This window comes from Octodon degus, unplaced genomic scaffold (assembly GCF_000260255.1).
Source record: "Octodon degus isolate 3935 unplaced genomic scaffold, OctDeg1.0 scaffold00130, whole genome shotgun sequence".
NCBI lineage: Eukaryota > Metazoa > Chordata > Mammalia > Rodentia > Octodontidae > Octodon > Octodon degus.
The window spans coordinates 5374442-5393700 of record NW_004524706.1 but is presented as its reverse complement, the minus strand read 5'-3'; the positions used below and the strand labels follow the sequence as shown (position 1 = coordinate 5393700).

The 19259-nt window shown below is 40.7% G+C and overlaps 1 protein-coding gene across 2 annotated transcripts in view; it reads left to right on the top strand.

The window, feature by feature from the left end:
• Positions 1-1379: 1379 nt before the first annotated feature.
• Positions 1380-19259, top strand: part of Gnl2 (G protein nucleolar 2) — a 27185-nt gene continuing 9305 nt past the window's right edge. The window contains exons 1-9 of one of the 2 annotated variants that reach the window (XM_004641097.2): positions 1381-1564; positions 3126-3210; positions 4151-4245; positions 6017-6156; positions 9425-9609; positions 12309-12375; positions 13737-13895; positions 14856-14969; positions 18533-18661. In XM_004641097.2, the coding sequence (XP_004641154.1) occupies positions 1501-1564; positions 3126-3210; positions 4151-4245; positions 6017-6156; positions 9425-9609; positions 12309-12375; positions 13737-13895; positions 14856-14969; positions 18533-18661 (1038 nt within the window). In that variant the 5' untranslated portion in view covers positions 1381-1500. Of the gene's footprint in view, positions 1565-3125; positions 3211-4150; positions 4246-6016; positions 6157-9424; positions 9610-12308; positions 12376-13736; positions 13896-14855; positions 14970-18532; positions 18662-19259 lie in introns of both variants that reach the window. The other variant, XM_023701102.1, reaches the window with a different exon arrangement.

The window sequence follows — 19259 nt, the reverse complement described above, 5'->3', positions numbered from 1 at the left end:
TAATTTTTGGGGAAACAGCAGTGGACAAGTTTGCACAGTTCCTACTCTCAAAAAGCTTACAATTTTAGCTTTGAGGAAGCAGCCAACAAACTTGCAAATAAGATCATTTCAGCAGGTGATAAGTGTCATGAAGTAAATAAAATTATGCAACAGAATAACAGTGAAAGGTAGGAGGTTGTTGATTTTTTTTTATTCTTAAACAATCTTTTATTGGACTGAGGAGATAGCTCAGTGTTCAAGGGTGTGACTGGGATTCCAGAGCCAGCGTGACACGCGGTACTGGAGATCAAACTGGGGTCCTTGTGCTTGCCAGGGAGGTGCTTCGACTGCTCTGCTATTTCTTCTTATTTTTTTTAAGGAAGTCATTGATTTAGACATATCAGACAAAGAAGACTTCTCTCAATAAAGAGGGTTGCCAAAGGAACCTGGCAAATTCAGAAACCAAGGGAAATATTCTGAGATAACATGTGGATTGTCAGTCTCTGTTGACTCCTTTATAATAAAAAATATTTTGAAAAAAAATAAGGAGGGTTGCAATATAAAATACAGGACATATAGTTCAATGATTGTTCAACAATGAATAATTTTTTAGTATGTCCCAGGCAATATTAGAGATATACTATACTAGGACATTTGCAAATTCTTGCGGTCCTACTGGTAAATAACATTTGAGCTAAGTACTGAATGACAGAAGAAACTTGCTGTGCTTCAGGGAAAGAGTGATCAGGCAGAGAGAACGTGCGGAATAATTGTCAGAGGAAGATACTGATGATGTCAGATAACGAGACCGGGCCACATCACAAAATCCTGTAGGGAAGGCAGTGAGTTTCAATCAGTCTCTCTAAAAGTGATGCTAAGGCGTAGAAGCCAAGTAAACTGTGAGACCAGAAGAGGTCTCCCCCGCCCCTTTTTTGTGGTTCTGGGATCGAACCCTTGGCCTCCCTCACGCTGAGCATGCGCTGTACCACAGAACTACACCCCACAACCAAGACTTGTGGGGAAGAAGGCATGTTCTGATGATTGGCTGTTGTGTGCTCTGCCACTTTTGGAAGGGTTTAGGGGAAAAATTCAGAAGATAATTAAGTTTGTGCCACTGGCTTGAAAGAGGCTTTTTATTAGGGGGTGGGCCCAACTACAAGTTTTGGGCGGCGCGTCTAGGGTAACTGAGAGGTTGCTATGGAGGGGCGGCTTGGCGGTTGCTAAGGCGGGGGAGGGCGGAGCAGGACCCTGGGCATCTGTTAAACTGCAGGGGCGGGGGCGGAACAAAAAAGATGGAGGCGGAGCCAGGAGGGTGGAGGTGGAGCCAGGAGGGTGGAGGCGGAGCCAGGAGGGCGGCGGCGCGCGCGGGGAGCTCGCCGGAAGTCGTGAGGGGGCGGGACGGGCGCGAGCGGAAGTGAGGTGTTCCTGCGCTCCGGCCCACGCGGGGGAGCTTGGCTGGGCCTGGGAAGTGACGAGCTCGTGTACTCCGTGAGCCCGAACGGTCATTGTCCCGTCGCCAAGATGGTGAAGCCCAAGTACAAGGGACGGAGCACCATCAACCCCTCCAAGGCCAGCACCAACCCGGGTACGGGCTGCGGCGTTCGGCGCGGGTGGAGTTTGGAGGAAGCCCGGGGAGAGGCCCCGGGGGGCCCGCGGGGTGGGGCACCCGAGCGGGTGCGCGCGGAGTCACCTCGGCGGAGTAGCTGTCGCCGGCAGACGGGACAGAAGAAGGAACGCTGCGGTGTTTTCTCCACGCGGGCACACTCGGAGGCCGGCGCCCCGCAGGCCACGGCAGAGTCACTTGGTCTCAAGTCAGGGAGTGAACCACTCAGCCCTGGGGCAGCCCAGGGCCTTCCTCCGTTGCGCGACGCAGAGAAGTCACATTAAGAGTGCCGTGGGCGGATCCAGTGGGGCTTTGACACTTGACTACTTTCTTGTCACCTTAGCGTCGACCATTTAAACGAAAAGGGTTTGGTCCCAGAAATCATCCCGTTCAGCAGAGTGCATAGAGAACCTTATAAATAAATGTGGCCATTTCGTTGCAGTTGTTTTTGAAGCTGTGCATAAATTTTGGCAAGGTCCCACCTACAGGATGAACAACAGGTTTAGTTAGGAACTTTGTTTTTAAATACGGCCTAGAAAGTTTTTTGTTTGTTTTTTTTTTTAACTTAATGCATGTTGAATGTTTTCCTGAATCGATAGTAAATTAATCCAGTTTATGTAGACTGGAATTTCGGAATGTTAAGCCTGAGAAGACCCTCAGGTTGATTTTATTGAAACAACTGTACAAAATAAGCTTAGTGAGACTTAGTGACTTGTTACAGATGGTGCGCTTGGTGAATGGCGAGCCACCAGTCCTGTGACCAAAACATTTTCTACTCCATCCCTTCAGGAACAGACAGGTGATTTGAAGGGTTGCCAAAGTGCGGATTTGACATCTTTTTTCCGAGATGGAAAGCAAGAATTGCTACTTACTTTGTTGTGGAGTATCCTACAATCGCCATTAACGTCCTAATTAAGAAATTAACAAACTGGCACATTAAGAACATGTTTTAAAACTCTGGTCTCTGGTGCCTTCGATGGAGCAGGCCCTCAGTATTTGTTAAGCTGAGACAAAAGGAGTAAGAGCACAGATTTCAGTCAAATGTTTGTGTTGAAATTCTAGCTCTGCTGATTAGTAGCTGTGTACTTGGGAAATGAGTTTGACCCCTGAGCCTCCACTTGTGTGATTCAACATGGACATAGTATATCTCAATGTGATTATTGTATGAATTAAATGAGAATACCACCTGTAGTATGGCTAGCACAGTGCAATATTTAGAGCTAAAAAGATTAATTTTTATACAATCCTACTGAAGATTAAGGATTGGATCAGCTCTCTCATGCCATGTAGTTTTGAGTAATTTGTTGAAGCAATTATATGCAGAGAGTAAAAACTTTGAGATAGTGCTGGGAATAAAGTTCAGTGGCACAGTGCCTGCCTGGCAAGCATGAGGTCCTGAGTCTGATTCTTGGTACCAAAAGAAAGATTTTGAGGTAAGGTAGCAGCTTGCCTAGTTTGGATGAACTATTTGCTGCATCTTTGGCAGGGATCATACTTTGACTTGTTGGTTATTGAAGAGTATACTGTCTACTTCTATTTCTAGATCGAGTACAAGGAGCAGGAGGCCAAAACATGAGGGACCGCGCTACAATCCGGCGCCTAAACATGTATAGGCAGAAGGAGCGCAGGTGAGCATCAGGCATTGTTATTGTTGCCCTCTTCCCATTCCTTCTTGCCCTTGACTTGTAGCCAAGATTTGTTAAGCTTTTGATGCCCACACTCCCACCTTCTCCAAACAGGGGTGAAATATTTTCAGGTAGCATTTTATGAGCATTGTACGATCAGTACCATTACTTTTTGGCTAAAGGAATAAGTAGTAGTAGATGGTGAAATACTGACTTTCACAGTGCTCCCCGACAAGTAGAGGTCTTCTTTCTCATTGTCTGGGTCTCCACAAATGGCACAGTCTCAGAGGTAAATATCCATCAGATGAAATACAAAGCATATAGAACTAAGTTACAAAAAATTGACTATTGGTGCCAAATTTTAGATTAAAACACCAGCACTTGAATACTCATCCCAACCCTGCATTCTGCTGAAGCAGCCTCCATCCCAGGGACTTGCTGAGTGTGGTATTTTGCTGGCTGGTCTTAATTTGTTCAGTAATTAGTTTCTTCATCTGTTCTAGAAGATGTGTCTAAAACACAAATGTCAATGAACTTAATCTGCGTTAGTCACCTACTTTGCAGTTTGTTTTAGAATTTTGAGTTCCAGGATAAATCACCCTCTACTTAAAATTCATTTAAACCAGGCTTTAAAGAATTACCCAAAAATTCAAGTATGTGACTTTTTTTTTTAAAGCAAACAAACAGTAAATGGATTTTCAAACATCAGCATTGTTATTCATCTAGCAGAAATCATTACGTGCTCTGTTGCAAGAGGTTAAATGACTTTTGGGAAATCTGTTTCAAATGTAGAAGTACTTTTTGTTTATTGAAATCTGTATTTCATGATCATTTAAAGCCAAACAAAAAAAAGTCCTTTTGATGGAAAAAGTATTCCGTAAGCCAAACTTAGCTCTTGCCTTTCTTCTGTCGTCAACCAAAATCTGTTATTTCCTCAATTTAGGAACAGTCGTGGTAAAGTGATTAAACCTCTGCAGTATCAATCAACGGTGGCTTCTGGCACAGTGGCACGAGTAGAGCCAAATATTAAATGGTTTGGTAAGTTCCTTTTCCTTTGCTGTACAAAATGTATTACATAGAAAAGACTAGAATGTTTAAATGTCTAAAAGGCAGGAGTTCAATCAAAAAGGTGAGTGAAACTGTTGAGGATTAGATGGAAGAAGGTAGTGAATTTTATCAGTGTCCTCCTTTTGAAGAGAGCTCCTTTTTTTTTTTTTAAATTTAGTCTTAATTGTAGACAAACTGTCTTAGGCAGATAAGACCATCTGTAGTGACTAGTATTTGCAGACTTTGGAACCTTCACCCTTTAGTTTCTGATTGCTGGGAGAGAGTACTATTGAGAGGTGGCCGTGTGGGCATGTTTATGCCTTCAGCTGGCAAAGTGGACATTGTTATCCATCGTCCCAGGAGTGAATGGAGGAGGTGCTTTGTCCTTTGGAACCATCCCCTTTCATTTGGGGATTGGTAACATATATGATATCAGTGTTTGCCTGGTGTTTGGGGCAAGATATCAACTTCCTTTGAATATCTTTTACAGAAAGATAATCCCTAAGCACTGCAACACAGACAAATGTCAAAGAAGGAACTAGGGTTGTAGCTCAATGGTAGAAGCATGTAGAGCCCTGGGTTTAATCCCCAATATCATCAAAGATGTCAAAGAAGAATCATGGGGCCTTTAGCATGGGATTTGGGTGCTGGACTTCTAGAGCAAAAGAACACTCAAATATGGAGTCAGGCTCTGTCATTTATGTGACTGTGGGTAAATTATTAAGTCTTTGTCTGTTCTTGCCTCTCTGAAATGAGAGTATTCGGGCCTAGTGGTGCACACCTGTAATCCCAGGACTCAGGAGGCTGAGGTAGGAAAATCACTACAAGTTCATCTAGACTATATAATGAGACCCTGTCTCTAAATATATATATATATATATATATATATATATATATATATAATTTATTTTTTTATATATATTATCTCCACACAGCATCTTATAAGTCTGTTGTACAGCACTAAGCAGTTGGTGAGTACAGTGTAAACTCTTAACTGCTGTCATCAGTGCTTTGACATTGCCTTTGTGTTTCATCAGGCTCCTGGTTGGTTTCATTGGGATCTGTCACTTAGAAGGTATTCTTCAGGTTGTGTTTTAGGGCTTTGATTTATTCCCTCACAAGGGTTTGATGACTAATACTTCCTTCAAGCCCTCCTACCCTACAAATTACATCTGTGACTTTGGAGCTTCTTGAGCTTGACTGTCCCAACTGGTCAGTAGTGACTGGCTCACCTGTGTTCTATGATGTTTCTTTTTCAGTTTTATTGAGTCAGGAAATTGGACTTGGAAATCTACTGAAACCCATCTGTGTTGGTGGACTAGTTCATAGTGTATCAGGAGAGGTAGTTTTGATTTTTCTTAAGGTTTTTTTTTTTGTGTGTGTGTGCAGGTCTCACTATGCAGCTTGGACTTGTAGTGATTCTCCTGATTTCTGCCTCCTTAGTGCTGGGATTATAGGCATGTGCCATCATGCCCAGACTCCATCACCAGCTCAGCACTCCCGGGGGTGGGGCCGGCGCAGCATGCGGTGCCAGGGATTGAACCCTGGCTCCTACATTTACCTAAGCAAGTGCCTAGTCCACTGAGCTATACCGCTGGCCCTAGGAGAGGCAGTTCTGGGGAGTCTTTCTCTTAAGTTTGAAAATGACTACAGGGAATGAAGATAAAAAGATTTGGGTGGCTGAGAATAAACTAAAATCTTGCTTTTTTACTGGAGTAAAACCAGATTACTAAATAGCAACATTTTTTAATTTGTCACACAGGAAATACACGTGTGATTAAGCAGTCCTCATTGCAGAAATTTCAAGAGGAGATGGATATAGTTCTGAAGGATCCATACAAAGTTGTCATGAAGCAAAGCAAGTTACCTATGTCTCTCCTCCATGACCGAATCCAGCCTCATGTAAGATGTGGGACATCCTGGTGATGGAGCTTTTGGGGCACACTGCACATTTGTCTTTGTAAATTTTCTAAGTCTTCTCTTTCACATTTCTTAGGGGGTCTCATTTTTAGAATGGATTGAATTTTTCCAGGAAGGTGGTACAGCATGGTAAATCAAAATAGGGGTTGTGGAATAAGAGTTGAATTTTAGTCATTTGTCTGTTTACCCTTAATTACATTTCTCCATGAGTTTTGACTTTCTGCCTGTGAAGATAACCTCCTTCCTTGACTGTTAGTTACAGATGAAACACCTAAGCATTTGGCCTGTAGTAAGCTTGTAGCACACCAGCTTATAAGGGCTAAATAGATGATTGCTGTTAGTAATATGATTTGAGTCATGTATTTATTTTGGTAGGCAAATTTAACTGGTAGCTCTGTCGCATACACTATGGGAAAGTGTATCAAGTTGAAAGGAGTCTTGTGATGCTGCATGCTTGCCAGCTTTTGTGGATCTTTAGTTTTGGGGGTTTTTTTCTTAGAACAGGTCTCACTACATAGTCCAGGCTGGCCTTGAACTCACTTATGTGGCCCAGGCTTGCCTTGGATTTCTGGCAGTCCTCCTGCCTCAACCCTCTGAGTGCTGGGATTACTGGCATGCACCACCGTACTCACCTAGAGAGTCTTTTCACTGAAGGGAAAGGGTGTATTCAGAGCAGTTGTCAATGGCTTAAGGCTGAAGTACACTAAGAACTGAATTTGGCTGAACTGCAGTGACTTTTGCCTGGAACAAAGGCGTAGCCTTAGTGTTTGCACATTTTTACTTGCATTGAATGTAATTCCCAGAAATGTAGCCAGCACATAGCTTCAGTTCCAGTATAGGGAGGGAGGAGAACACTGACATGCATACATGGATTAAACAGTTCAAAGAAAAGTGTTTACTTGTAGAACAAAATAAAAACCAAGGCTTGGTTATTGCCTCAGGTTTTGTCAATTATGTTTTGTTTTATGATGGACTAGAAGAATGGCACCTATTAGTAGAAGGACTGTTTTCTTTCAGGGAAACACATGAGTGTAATTCGTGAACCACAGACAAGTTGCTCATTTCCCTTGTTCTCTTTGTCCATTCTCCCTAAAGCCGTCTTCTAAGCAATGCCTGAATCCTGTTTATGAGAAGAACAGAGAGGTTCTATTATGGATTTATTGCTTTGTTGCTCGTTCCAGTTGTTCATTGCTCCTAAAGTTCAGTGCTTGGATAGCTATCTGATCAGTAGGATGAAGAATAAAGTTATATAATGAATGTGGTCATTATACCTAAAATGTACCAACAAACTTAATAACTTTTTTTTAAAAAAAAGCCAGCTATAGTGGTGCATGCCTAAAATCCCAGAACTCAAAAGGCTGAGGCAGGAGGATTGCCATGAATTTGAGGCCACCCTGGACTATGTCATGTGTTCAAGGCCAAGGCCAGCCTAAACTACATAGTGAGACTCTGTCTCAAAAAAAGTAACCTCAGAATAAAATGATAGGTAGGATTTGGCCTTGAAAATCCTTAACCTGTTTGTTGCCTTTTTTTTTTTTTTTCCTCCCGAAGTGATATCTGTTACACATTATGAAGTCTTAATTCTGGGCTATATCTGGTGTACATTCCTCTAGATATATATAAAAATTACTGTATTTCTGTAGCAATACAGTAAAAATAGTGTGATTTAAACTTCGCTTATGTACTTTAAGACAGGGTCTTGTGTAACCCAAGCTGACCAGGACTCACAAAGATACTCCTCTAAGTGCTGCCATTGTAGACATACACCACCATGCTCAGTCCCTGCTTGTATACTTCAAAAAGTACATTATGTGGTGGTCAAGGTTGCAGACCTAAATAAATAAATAAAATGTATATTGTAGTGTATAGGTTAAGAGTTTTTTTGTTTTGTTTTGGTTTGTTTTTTTGGTACCAGGAATTAAACTCATAACCTCATGCTTGTGAGCTGAGCTACATCCCTGGCTTGAGGTTTTCTTTTCTTTCTTCTTTTTTTAAATTTATTTTTTAAATGTATTTAGTACAGAGTCTTACTATGTAGCTTGGACTCATAGTGATTTCCTGTTTCAGCCTCCTTAGCGCTGGGATTATAGGCAAGTGCTACCATGTCTGCTCTCAGTAGCTGGCGTGGCATGCAATACCGGGGATCAAACACAGTCCCTGTGCTTGTCTAAGCAAGTGTTCAGTTCATTGAGCTATCTCGCCAACCCCGGCCTGAGGTTTTCAAAGACAATTTTGGTTATACTTGATTATGCTTAGTGACATTAGAACCTAGTTTCCATAGAAAATGTGGATCTTGTGTTTGGGAATACTGCCTATGAAGAGATGGGTTGGAGGGCCTGAGCAAATAATAGTAGCTTAAAGGTTTTTTGAGATTAAAAGGGAGCTCCATAGAAGCTCAGAAGTCACAAGACTTTCCCTGTGTCCTGAGTTGCCTAGCTATGCTTACTGAGGAGCTATACTGAGAAGAGGGTGAGGGTGTTTTTATTTTAAGGCGATGTTTTGCCAGCTCTTAGCGTTCTGTTACGTGATAGATCCAACTCAAACTTTGACTTTCATCCTGCTTCAAGAATTCCTATGCCTGTAACTCCTTTATAGGCACATCAAGTTCTCGTTAGTATCAGGTTGCTTTTATCACATCTAAACTATTATTTTGGACTTTTGCTAGATGTTTTCATCTGAAGACTTTCCATGTGCATTTAATAAAAATGTTACCTAAATTAGAGAGAATGTTATCTGAAACTAAAATGCATCTTAAAAACAAGCAATTCCTTTTAGCCATGAAGGAAATTAACTTCCAAGAAAAAGTTGGCATTTACAGTTGGTTTTTAAAAAAACATAAATTCAAGCATGATTGTCCTTGACAATGAATTTGTGAATTTGGCAAACTTAATACACTCATTTGAAAGCTCAAAAAATAGTCAAAAAAGATAAATTAATTTTCATCATTGTAACGTTAATTACATTTGACTGAAGTTTATGATAAATGAAATAAAGCAGAGTGTTGGCAAGTCTTAACACATGCTTTATTTGTATTTTTTGTTTCTCCAAGAAAGCTCAGAGAACTTCAGAATAAGGACAAGTGCTTGTGCTATTTAAATAAACATTTCTGGCTTGAAATTAGACTGAATTAGTGTTGTTGTAGATTTTGGTATGGGTTGAACTTTTGAAAAGTAAAAGCAGAAGTTTTCTTTGGTTGATTTTTACCTGGTTGCTCTCTCCTAGTTTTACCTACACTTCTCCTTTCCTTTAGAACTCCAAGGTGCACATTCTTGATACTGAAAGTTTTGAAACCACTTTTGGTCCTAAGTCGCAGAGAAAGCGGCCAAATTTGTTTGCAAGTGATATGCAGGCGCTCATAGAAAAAGCTGAGGAGTCCACTGAGAGCTATGACCAGGGCAAGGACCGCGATTTGGTAACTGAAGACACTGGTGTGAGGTATGCTTCTAAAGTTCACGGATGTTTTGGCATTCACTCCTCTCTACAAAATGTTTTCCTTAAACATTTGCCTGTGCAAAGCATGGCCATCTAACTCAGGCACAGGGTTATCCTCTCCCCTTAGATTGAAAACCTTGGTGAGATAGGAGCCAGGCTAAAAAGATTAAAGGTGGCTTCATTGTCATAGATCTCTTTTCATCCTTCAAATAAAAGTAAATATTTCCTCATTGTAATAGCAGTGTGTCTGTATAGACTAGTTGGAAAATATGCCAAAAAATAATTCATGATGGTTATACTTAATTATTATTAGTAACCAGGTGACTGTTGGCCTCCTGAAGTCTCTGTGTAACTGGGTGCTTGTGGCTGGCCTTTTAAGATTTCTTGACCCTTTGAAAACAATGTCAAAAATTTATGAACCTGCGTAAAGGTAGTGAGCTGCTGTTGTATTTATTTAATACTGTTAATTTTGGAGGGAATGAGGAGAAGAAGAAAACCATGTTCTCAAAAGGATCCACACCTAAAAGAAGGTTAGGAGTTAGCTATTGGGGCTTTCTATATTCATGTTTTATTTACAGTACAATATGAGTGTTTAAACTTGTTTGTGTGTGCTTTCCTAAATTATTAAGAATACATTTCTATGTCAAGTAACTAATGTTTAATGTCAAAAGAACTATGTTGTTGTGACTAATCCTACTCTTGGATATTTATACTGTTTTCTATTTTTTCCTGTGGTAAACAACAAAAAGTCAGGCATACGTATAATCTCAGCACTTGTGAGACTGAGGCAGAAGGATCTCCAAAAGTTTGAGGCCAACCTGGGTTACACATACTGAGTTCACAGGCCAGTCTGAACTGTATAGTGAACCTGTCTCCAAAAAAAAATGAAAATAACTCATCCATGTGACAAAATCATCATCATCCTTGGATTTCATAGATAGGGTTTTGGGGTTTTTTTTGGAATTTTTTGTTTCTAAGACAGGCTCTCACTAAATTGCCTAGGCTGGCCTCAAACTTGTGATCCTCTGGCCTCAACCTCCAGAATGCTGGAATTACAGGTTTATGTCTCTATGCCTGACTATAACTTTTTCTCATCCTTAATTATTGCCTGAAGATAACACTCTTTACAGGGTAAATTACGATTGTGTGTGTAGACAGACAGATACGGAACTATTTCATTGCCCTTCATAAAGGATTACCAGTTTAGGTTCTTAGAGACTCTGTTTAGCTTTAGTCTTAAATGAGGTAGAGGTTTTGCCCTCCTGATGAAGAGGTATTGTCCAAAGGCTGCGGCGGTACTACCTTGGTGCTGTAGTAAGTCTTTATCTAGATTTGGACCTCCTAGAGATAATGTTCAGCCACTTGAGGTCAAGCAGAAAAGAGGCAGCAGGTCATTTCTTGTTAAATTTGGACTTTATAGCATGCCTTGTCATCTTTTCAGATTTGAGTTTTTCCTTCCTTAAAACGTATAGGACAATGGGGGAAAATCAGAACTATTTTTGTTTCATTTTCCTTAAGTAAATAAATGTCTTTGATGCCTGCAGACAGATTCTAAACCCAGAAAGTGTCACTTGCTTTACATGGCAGTTATGGAGCATAGATTGTGGCTCAAATCCTGCCCGTGTCATTTCTGACATTTTGTATAATTACAGCTATACTGTTTTTGTCTTTTCAAGTTTTTGTTGTAAAATAATACATGGCAATATTTACCACTTTAACCAATTTAAGGGCATACTGTAGGGGCATTGGGTTTGTTTACATTGTTGTACAACCATCACCACTATCAGTCTACACAATTTTTTATCATTTAAAACAAACTTTTGCCTATTTAGGTGCGGCCAAATAGCTCAGAAGATTAAAGCGCCTGCTTAGGCAGACACAATGGTCAGGGTTCTATCCCCAGCTTTCTGTGCTGGCCCCGACCCCAGGGTATGTGGTGCTGTAATCCCAGTTCTTGGGAGGCCGAACACAGGCGGATCACTCTGAGTCCAATGTACATAGTGAGACCCTGTAGACCCTGTTCTAAAATACAAAATAATAATAATAAAACAAACTTTTACCTATTTGACACTAATTCCCAATCTGTTTGTCCTACTTCCTGATAACAACTGTTACGCTTTTTGTCTTTGTATAAGTGGGATTGTGCAATGTTTGTGCTGTTATATGTGGCTTATTTCACTTAGCACATGTCGGAATTTCTTTCCTGTGTATTTATTTAGTTATTTTTGTATTTTAGGGAAGGGTCTACAGGGTGTCCAGGGTCTCACTACCTGTAGTAGGACTCGTAGTGATCCGCCTGTGTATAGCCTCCCAAGAGCTGGGATTACAGGTGCATTCCACCACACCCAGTCTCAATTGCCATCTCAGCGCGCCTGGGAGTGGGGCCAGCTCTGCAGGTGGGGGTCGAACCTCCAGCCCCTGTGCCTGCTTGTAGGCGCTTTAATCCTCTGAGCTATCTGGCCAGCCCTGCTTTTCCTTTTAAAGCTGGTTAATATTCCCTTCTATGTGTGTACCATCTGTTTTTATCCATTTATCTTTCAGTGGGCATTTAGGTAGTTACTTTCTGAATTCTGTTTGTTTTTGTCCTCACCACTGATTTTGATGCTGTTTCCTTTAATATGTTGACTTTTCTCTGAGGCCTCTTTTTAACCTTGATAATGCTTCAGTTGCTCATCTTGGGGGTATGTGTGTGTTTTATTTAGAAATGAAGCCCAAGAAGAGATATACAAGAAGGGACAGTCCAAAAGAATATGGGGTGAGCTCTACAAGGTGAGACTCTTAAGTTCTCATGGAGCAATTCATTTGGCTTTCATGTCCTTATGAGCAGATTTGGATGTGTGGAAGCTCTCAGGTGAATCACAGACTCTAGGACTCATTCTTTCAACCACACACATACTACCATTGTTCCTGGTAGCGGCATTTTTAAAATTACTTGTATGAATAAAAGCTATTCATAGACACTCTTATATTGCCTGTTGATATTTGGATTACCTGCCAAAATGATGTTCCTATTTATATTTATCTTTCACGATAAGAGCCACATGCCAAATTTTAAGTGATCCAGTCTAGCTTTTCTCATTTTGTAAATGAGAACATAACTTCTGGGGAGAGTTAATACTTTATCTAGCTTCTTCAGCTTGCTAGTGGAAGAGACTTCGTACATATATCCTGATTTCTGATCTAAAGCTTTCTTTTTCTTTTTTTACTTTTTCCATCTGCATATTTTTTGTTTTTTAATCATATTTTATATATACATAATGGTCACATTCACAGAGAATTTATACCTGTACATAACTTTTTCCCCATTCCCCTACCCTTCCCATTTATATAATAAGCTTTATCCTGTTTTCCTTCTTTTCTCATTTTTTTAAGTCTTCCTTTCTGTCCTTTCCCCCTCCCCTCTCCCGTTTTTCCCTCCCCATTTGAACATTTACTTCTGATCCAAATTTTTTTTTTTTTTTTTTTGGTGAAACCGGGGACTGAACTCAGGCCCTTGCACTTGCCAAGGAAGCACTTATTCCACTGAGCCATCTCCCCGGCCCCCCAAAGCTTTTTAACTGGCTAATTTTACATCCACAGGTAGGACTATTCTTAGGAAGAAAGCATAATCACGTAACTGAATGGCGTCATAACTGGAAACTACTACCATAAAGGCAAAATAAAACAAAAGTCAGTTTTCTATAACATACATGAAATTATAATAGGAGAAACCTGTTATTTTGGTGGTACTGAGGATTGAGCCCAAAGTATTTTGAGAAAAAGGCTTATTATAAGTTCCCCAGGCTAGGCTCAAGCTTGTCCTCCTGCCTCAGTTTCTCAGAGTGCTGGGATAATAAGCATGCCCACCAACCTGGCCATAGTAGAAACATACCTAATAAGTAAATGATTCAATTCAGTAATGTATAGTGAATATGAAGTAAGGTGGTTTTCATCCAAGCTTATTTTTACAAGTTTCAAATACCCCTGGGATGATTTTGATTTCTGGCCATTGGAGATAGATATTGGCTACTACCTACTTTCCTAACAAGACTGTTTTTGCAGTTGTGTTTAAAGATCTTCCTGGATTCCTTTAAATGCCATCTCTTTTGTGTATACTATGGTAAACCTTTTCCACCTCTTTGAATTTGCAGGTGATAGACTCATCAGATGTTGTAGTCCAGGTTCTTGATGCTAGAGATCCAATGGGTACCCGTTCTCCCCACATTGAGGCTTACTTGAAAAAGGAAAAACCCTGGAAACATCTCATTTTTGTACTCAACAAATGTGACCTTGTTCCTACCTGGGCAACAGTAAGTACAGTGACCTCTTACTTATTGAAGAGGTTACGTTCCAGAAACCCATGTGATAAGTGAAGATCAGCAACATTATACTTTTTTTTTTTTTTCAATACCCAAGATTGAACTCAGGACTTTGCACATGCTAGTCAGACACTTAGGCCACTGAGCTGTCTCCCCGGCCCACTATTTATATATATTTCAAGGCTTTATAAACCCTTCCCACAGTCTTACAAACCTTGCCCACACTTTTAAAAACACTTCCAATGTTGTTAATCATTTTCTAAGCTTGTAAACCTATGTGATTCTTTTTTATTTTTAAACCTATCTAATTTTAACATGTGTACTGTATGGTACTGCAAAATCCTGCAGTGTAGCAAAAAATCCACAATAAATAATTCAGAGTAATATTTTTTGAAAACCTGTGAAGCAGTCCGTGAAGGTTGAACAGTGAAATAGGGACTACTGTACAGCTACTAATTTAGAACAATATTGAGATTCACTCAGTTCACATAGCCATCAATGTATCAGTTTCCTGGCTTCTAGCTTATAACTGTTGTGCTCTTGAGACTTTCTGTAGTCGTTGGAAAGTTCTTATTGAAAACAGAACTAAAGTGTGCTTCATTGATAGTGAGCAGAGGCAGCTTTTCTCCTTTTATGCCACCTTTTGAGCATGTGTTAGGACAGCTACAGAGCTTTGTATGCAAACAACAGTGTGCTCCTTCAGGAGGCAGCTTCCGAAACCACTGGGCCTGCTCCTTGTCCTGTACATTAATTGCAGTTAGGAGTAATGAATGCATTGTTGGAATACTATTTTGTAGTTACAGTACAAAAGAACATTTGTAAGAATTACAGCTAGCATATTTTTCCTTAGGCAAAAATATTTGAAACAGTCTTACAATCTAAGCTCTGACACTTCCACCTATTGTAAGTAAGGAAGCAACAATTTACCAGTGTGTTTTCTCCTCTCTTTAGAAAAGATGGGTTGCCGTCCTCTCCCAGGACTACCCAACACTTGCTTTCCATGCAAGTCTTACTAACCCTTTCGGCAAGGGAGCATTCATTCAGCTTCTGCGGCAGTTTGGAAAGGTATGGAAAGCTGGTCTGTTTCTCCAGAGGTCGTGTAGCAAGTTTGTGTACACCTCTCTTCCCACTGTACATTGGACTTCACTTCCCTGCGTTTCGCTTTAGAGATGGGATGTTTTTCACCCTGCCTCTGTCCCCACCCTCATCCGGGGTTGATTTTCCTTCTGCCACATCCCTAGCACCGGGGTCTAGTTTTCTCCACTTTGAAAGTAAATGTCTTAAATGTTTTCAGTTCTTGGCCATGATCACTGATATTTTTCTCTATTTTGAGCTACATCTCAAGCTTCTGTCCATCCATCCATGTATCCATCCATCCCCATCCATCTTCCTAACTGTGAGTGGAATTCAGGCCTTCACACAGAGCTACAGGCCCCTTTTCTCTTTTTTTTTCCTTTCTTTTTTTTTTTTTTTTTTTTTTTTTTTTTTTGGCAGAACCGGGGATTGAACTCAGGCCCTTGCACTTGCCAGGCAAGCACTTATTCTACTGAGCCATCTCCCCAGCCGACCCTCTTCTCTTCTATGTTTAAATTTTTAGAGTCTTAGTAAGTTGCCAGGGCAGGGCTTCAACTTGCACTCTCCTGCCTCAGACTCCCAGAGTGCTAGGATTACAGACATGTATCCTGTACCCAGCTACAACACTTTTTGAGAGACCTGGCATTTTAAAAATTATTCTACTTAACACATATGTACAAACATTGTGAAAGGGTAAGATCCAGAATGTACAATAGCTATTGTAAAATGGGAAGAAACTGTTCACAAGAAAAGAGAAGCTGGGATGGGGGAAAGGAGAAAACAAGGAAGAGAGAGATGGGGAGATAGCTCAGAGGCACAGTGCCTGCCTGGCAAGTGCAAGGTCTTGAGTTTGATTCCCTATACCAACCCCCCTGGAGGGGGGCAAATCAAAAGAAACTATATACATATATATATATATACACACACACACACAAAAGATAGTTAAGATAGTTACACTACTAATTTCTTTTAGTTCATTGAAAAGAAAAGTTTGTGCTAATGTTTGGACAATTAAATGCCATTATCTTGTACTCTGAGTAACTTAAAGATAACAATGTACAATATATTAACCATTGTTATCCTATTATCTTGTTTTGAAAAAATTTTTTTTCTCTTTATTCAACCTTGTGCTATTACTCTTAGGATGTTGAAGACACCACTGCATTGTTTGGGGCTGCTGACGTTGCTATTGGGAAATCTTAGACCATTCTGACTTTTAATCCTCTGTGACTCTGATCTTTTTGAAAAATTTCCATTGTTCTAAAACTTCAGTGATGTGCCTGAAGGCAGGTCTTTTATTGTTCAGTGAGCTAGACATTTGATGGGACTTTTAGCTTGATTGTTGTTTATTTCTTTGAAATTCTTTCTCTCCCCCCCCCCCCATCATGTATTTTTTCATTTAGGAGTTTGGTTTTTTACTTGCTGGTTTAATTATTCTGCTCTCCCTTCACCTTCCCTCTCTTCCCCTCCCCTCTCCTCCCCTCTTTCCCTCCCCTCCCTTTCTCCCACTTTCCTTTGTTTCTTCTCTCCCTAACTAGAGATTGAACCCAGGGCTGCTATACCACTGAGCTATATCCTCAACCCTTTTTAAGTTATTATTTTGAGACCGTGTCTTACTATGTTACCTGGACTGGTCTTAAACTTGCAGTCTTGTCTACCTCAGTCTCCCCAAGTAGCCGGGATTGCAGGTATATACCACTTTGTGTCTTCATTTTGGTACATACCAAAACGTGTGGATATCAGTATATATGATACTTCACTCTCTTTCGCAGATACTTTTCTTAACTTGCTCATCTACCTATTCTATCACAAATTGCATTTGCTTGTTTTAATGTTTGCGAGCCAGCCCCTGGTCCATCGTGTTTCATTGATGTAGCATCTTCTCTACCCTAGGATGTTAATGACTAGTGCTTTATAGTTTTCCTTTCTCTGTACATTGACTCCTACCTCTGAGTTTGTTTTTGTGTCTTTTCTACTGGACTCACACTTCAGATATCTGTTTGTTCTTGGTTCTCCATTCATATTTAAGAGTAAAGTACCATGTTGGGCAAGGTGGCATACTCCCAGCTCCCCAGGAAGCTGAGGCAGGAAGAGAACTTGTGCCCCTGAGTTTGAGGCCAGTCCGGGCTACATAGCAAGGCCCTGTCTCAAAAATAAGGCAACAGCAGTCTGACTTTTTGCATTGGAGTGTATTGGCTGATAGATTTCTCTGTAGGATAATTGGATAGGGACTCAGGTTTTGTTTTTTGTTGTGTTTTTTAGGGGTTTTTTTTGAGACTGTGTAGCCCATGCTGGCCTAAAACTTGTGGCAATCTTCCTGCCTCAGCTAGGATTACAGGCAAGCTGCACCATGTTGCCTGGACCAAGATACTTTGGAAGACCCCTATAGTTGCTAACATCTAATAGATCTTTTTTCTTGAGGCATTAATATTTTTAGGGAAGGGTCCTTTATTCTCTAGCTCTGGAGGTATATGTGCCTTTCTGCCAGGGGAGCTGTGGAGAGATTGGCAGTTGGTCCCTTTATTTGATATTTAGACTTTTAATTAATGATCCAGAGGATACTAGCCTCTTGCTGATGTTATTTCTAAAATTGGGTCCCTTTTGGGAAATTTTCAGACGTTCACATTTTCAAGAAAACATGGCATTCTAAAGGCCTGGGCTTCTGCTGGAGCGGGTGTCGTGTGCCTGTGCTGAGATGTAGGCTGCCTCAGTGGGGCTGCTGCCAGTCCTTTTGCTTTTAGTCCTGCCCTTAAAGATACCTGCCACTGGTTCCAGAGTTTTTTTGTAATTTGTTGGCATTATTGTCAATAGATTATTGGTATTGCCTTCTTTTTCAGCCACTTAGCTCTCTCATCTCTATTTTGGTCTTTGTTTTTGTGTATTTGGTGTACTGGTTTAAGTGTGTTTGATTTCCACTTCTGTCATTCTCATGGAGTTTAAGGAAGGAGTGAGGTTAGCTTGTGTATTTGGTCCGGCCTCTTTAGGCCTCTCCATTTGTTGTTGTTCTCCTTCCCCCAGCCCTCTTCGCCATCATGGATATCTTTTATGTTGTCTATGCTGCCCCACACTTGTGTGAGCAAGTGATCCTCCTGCCTCAGCCTCCTGATAGGTGGGACTTAAAGGCACCTGTTACCATGCCCATTGTAGTACATTTCTTGGTAACAGGCTGCTCTTTGTCTCCTTGAAACTTTCATCCAATGGTCTGACTTTTGAGATGGCTTTTTTTCTCTTTTGGTTGTGGCAGTAAAAATGTTAAATGTATTATGCAAAGAAAAACGGGGACAAATCACAGTATTATCAGGTCTTGAATCTGTTAAGGTTCGTTCTTCTCTCTTTCTCAAGAGTAATTTCACATGGGTAAGCGAGGAAATAACCTCTGATTTATTACTAAGTATCCAATTTATTCAGGCAGTGTAGCTAGTTTGTGTCTGGGCTTCATATCAACTTGTGGTCAACAGTTTTGCAGTGTTCTTTATATTAGCAAAAAAACACAACCTGCTTGTCCTAAAGGATTTCCATGACTGCATGTTTGTGGTATGTCTTCCTCTGCACAGTTGCACACTGACAAGAAACAGATCAGCGTGGGGTTCATCGGCTATCCAAATGTTGGCAAGAGCTCTGTGATAAACACGTTACGTTCCAAGAAAGTGTGCAACGTGGCCCCTATTGCAGGTGAAACAAAGGTATATCTGGCTTGAGGTATTTTACTTCTCCGTATTTTAGCAATCGTCAAATGTCTTGGCACCTGGGACAGATTTTTTTTTTTTTTTTTTTTTGGTGGAACTGGGGATTGAACTCAGGCCCTTGCGCTTATCATGGAAGCACTTATTCCACTGAACCATCTCCCTGGCCCCCACCAGGGACAGATTTCATTAAAGTCAGTTTTTCCACAAGTGGAGTAGGGAGATAGATTTTAAGATGATTGAAAGACATCTACAGCCTAGATGCCAGGGTCTTCTCACTACCACTGAGCCACACATGGCCCCATTTGCTTCTCTTGAGTGAAACCACCATTCGGGGTTTAGTTCTCCATAGAATAGTTTAGAATATAGAATAATTTAGAATTTCCACCCACATTGTTAAGATTGAGTGTACTTTGTATGCCATTATGTAGCTTTATTGTGGTGTAGTGAATGACATTCATATTTAAGCCTGTTTTATTTATTTTATTTTTATTTATTTATTTTTTTCAGAACCGGGGATTGAACTCAGGCCCTTGCACTTGCCAGGGAAGCACTTATTCCACTGAGCCATCTCCCCGGCCCAAACCTGGTTTTTTTT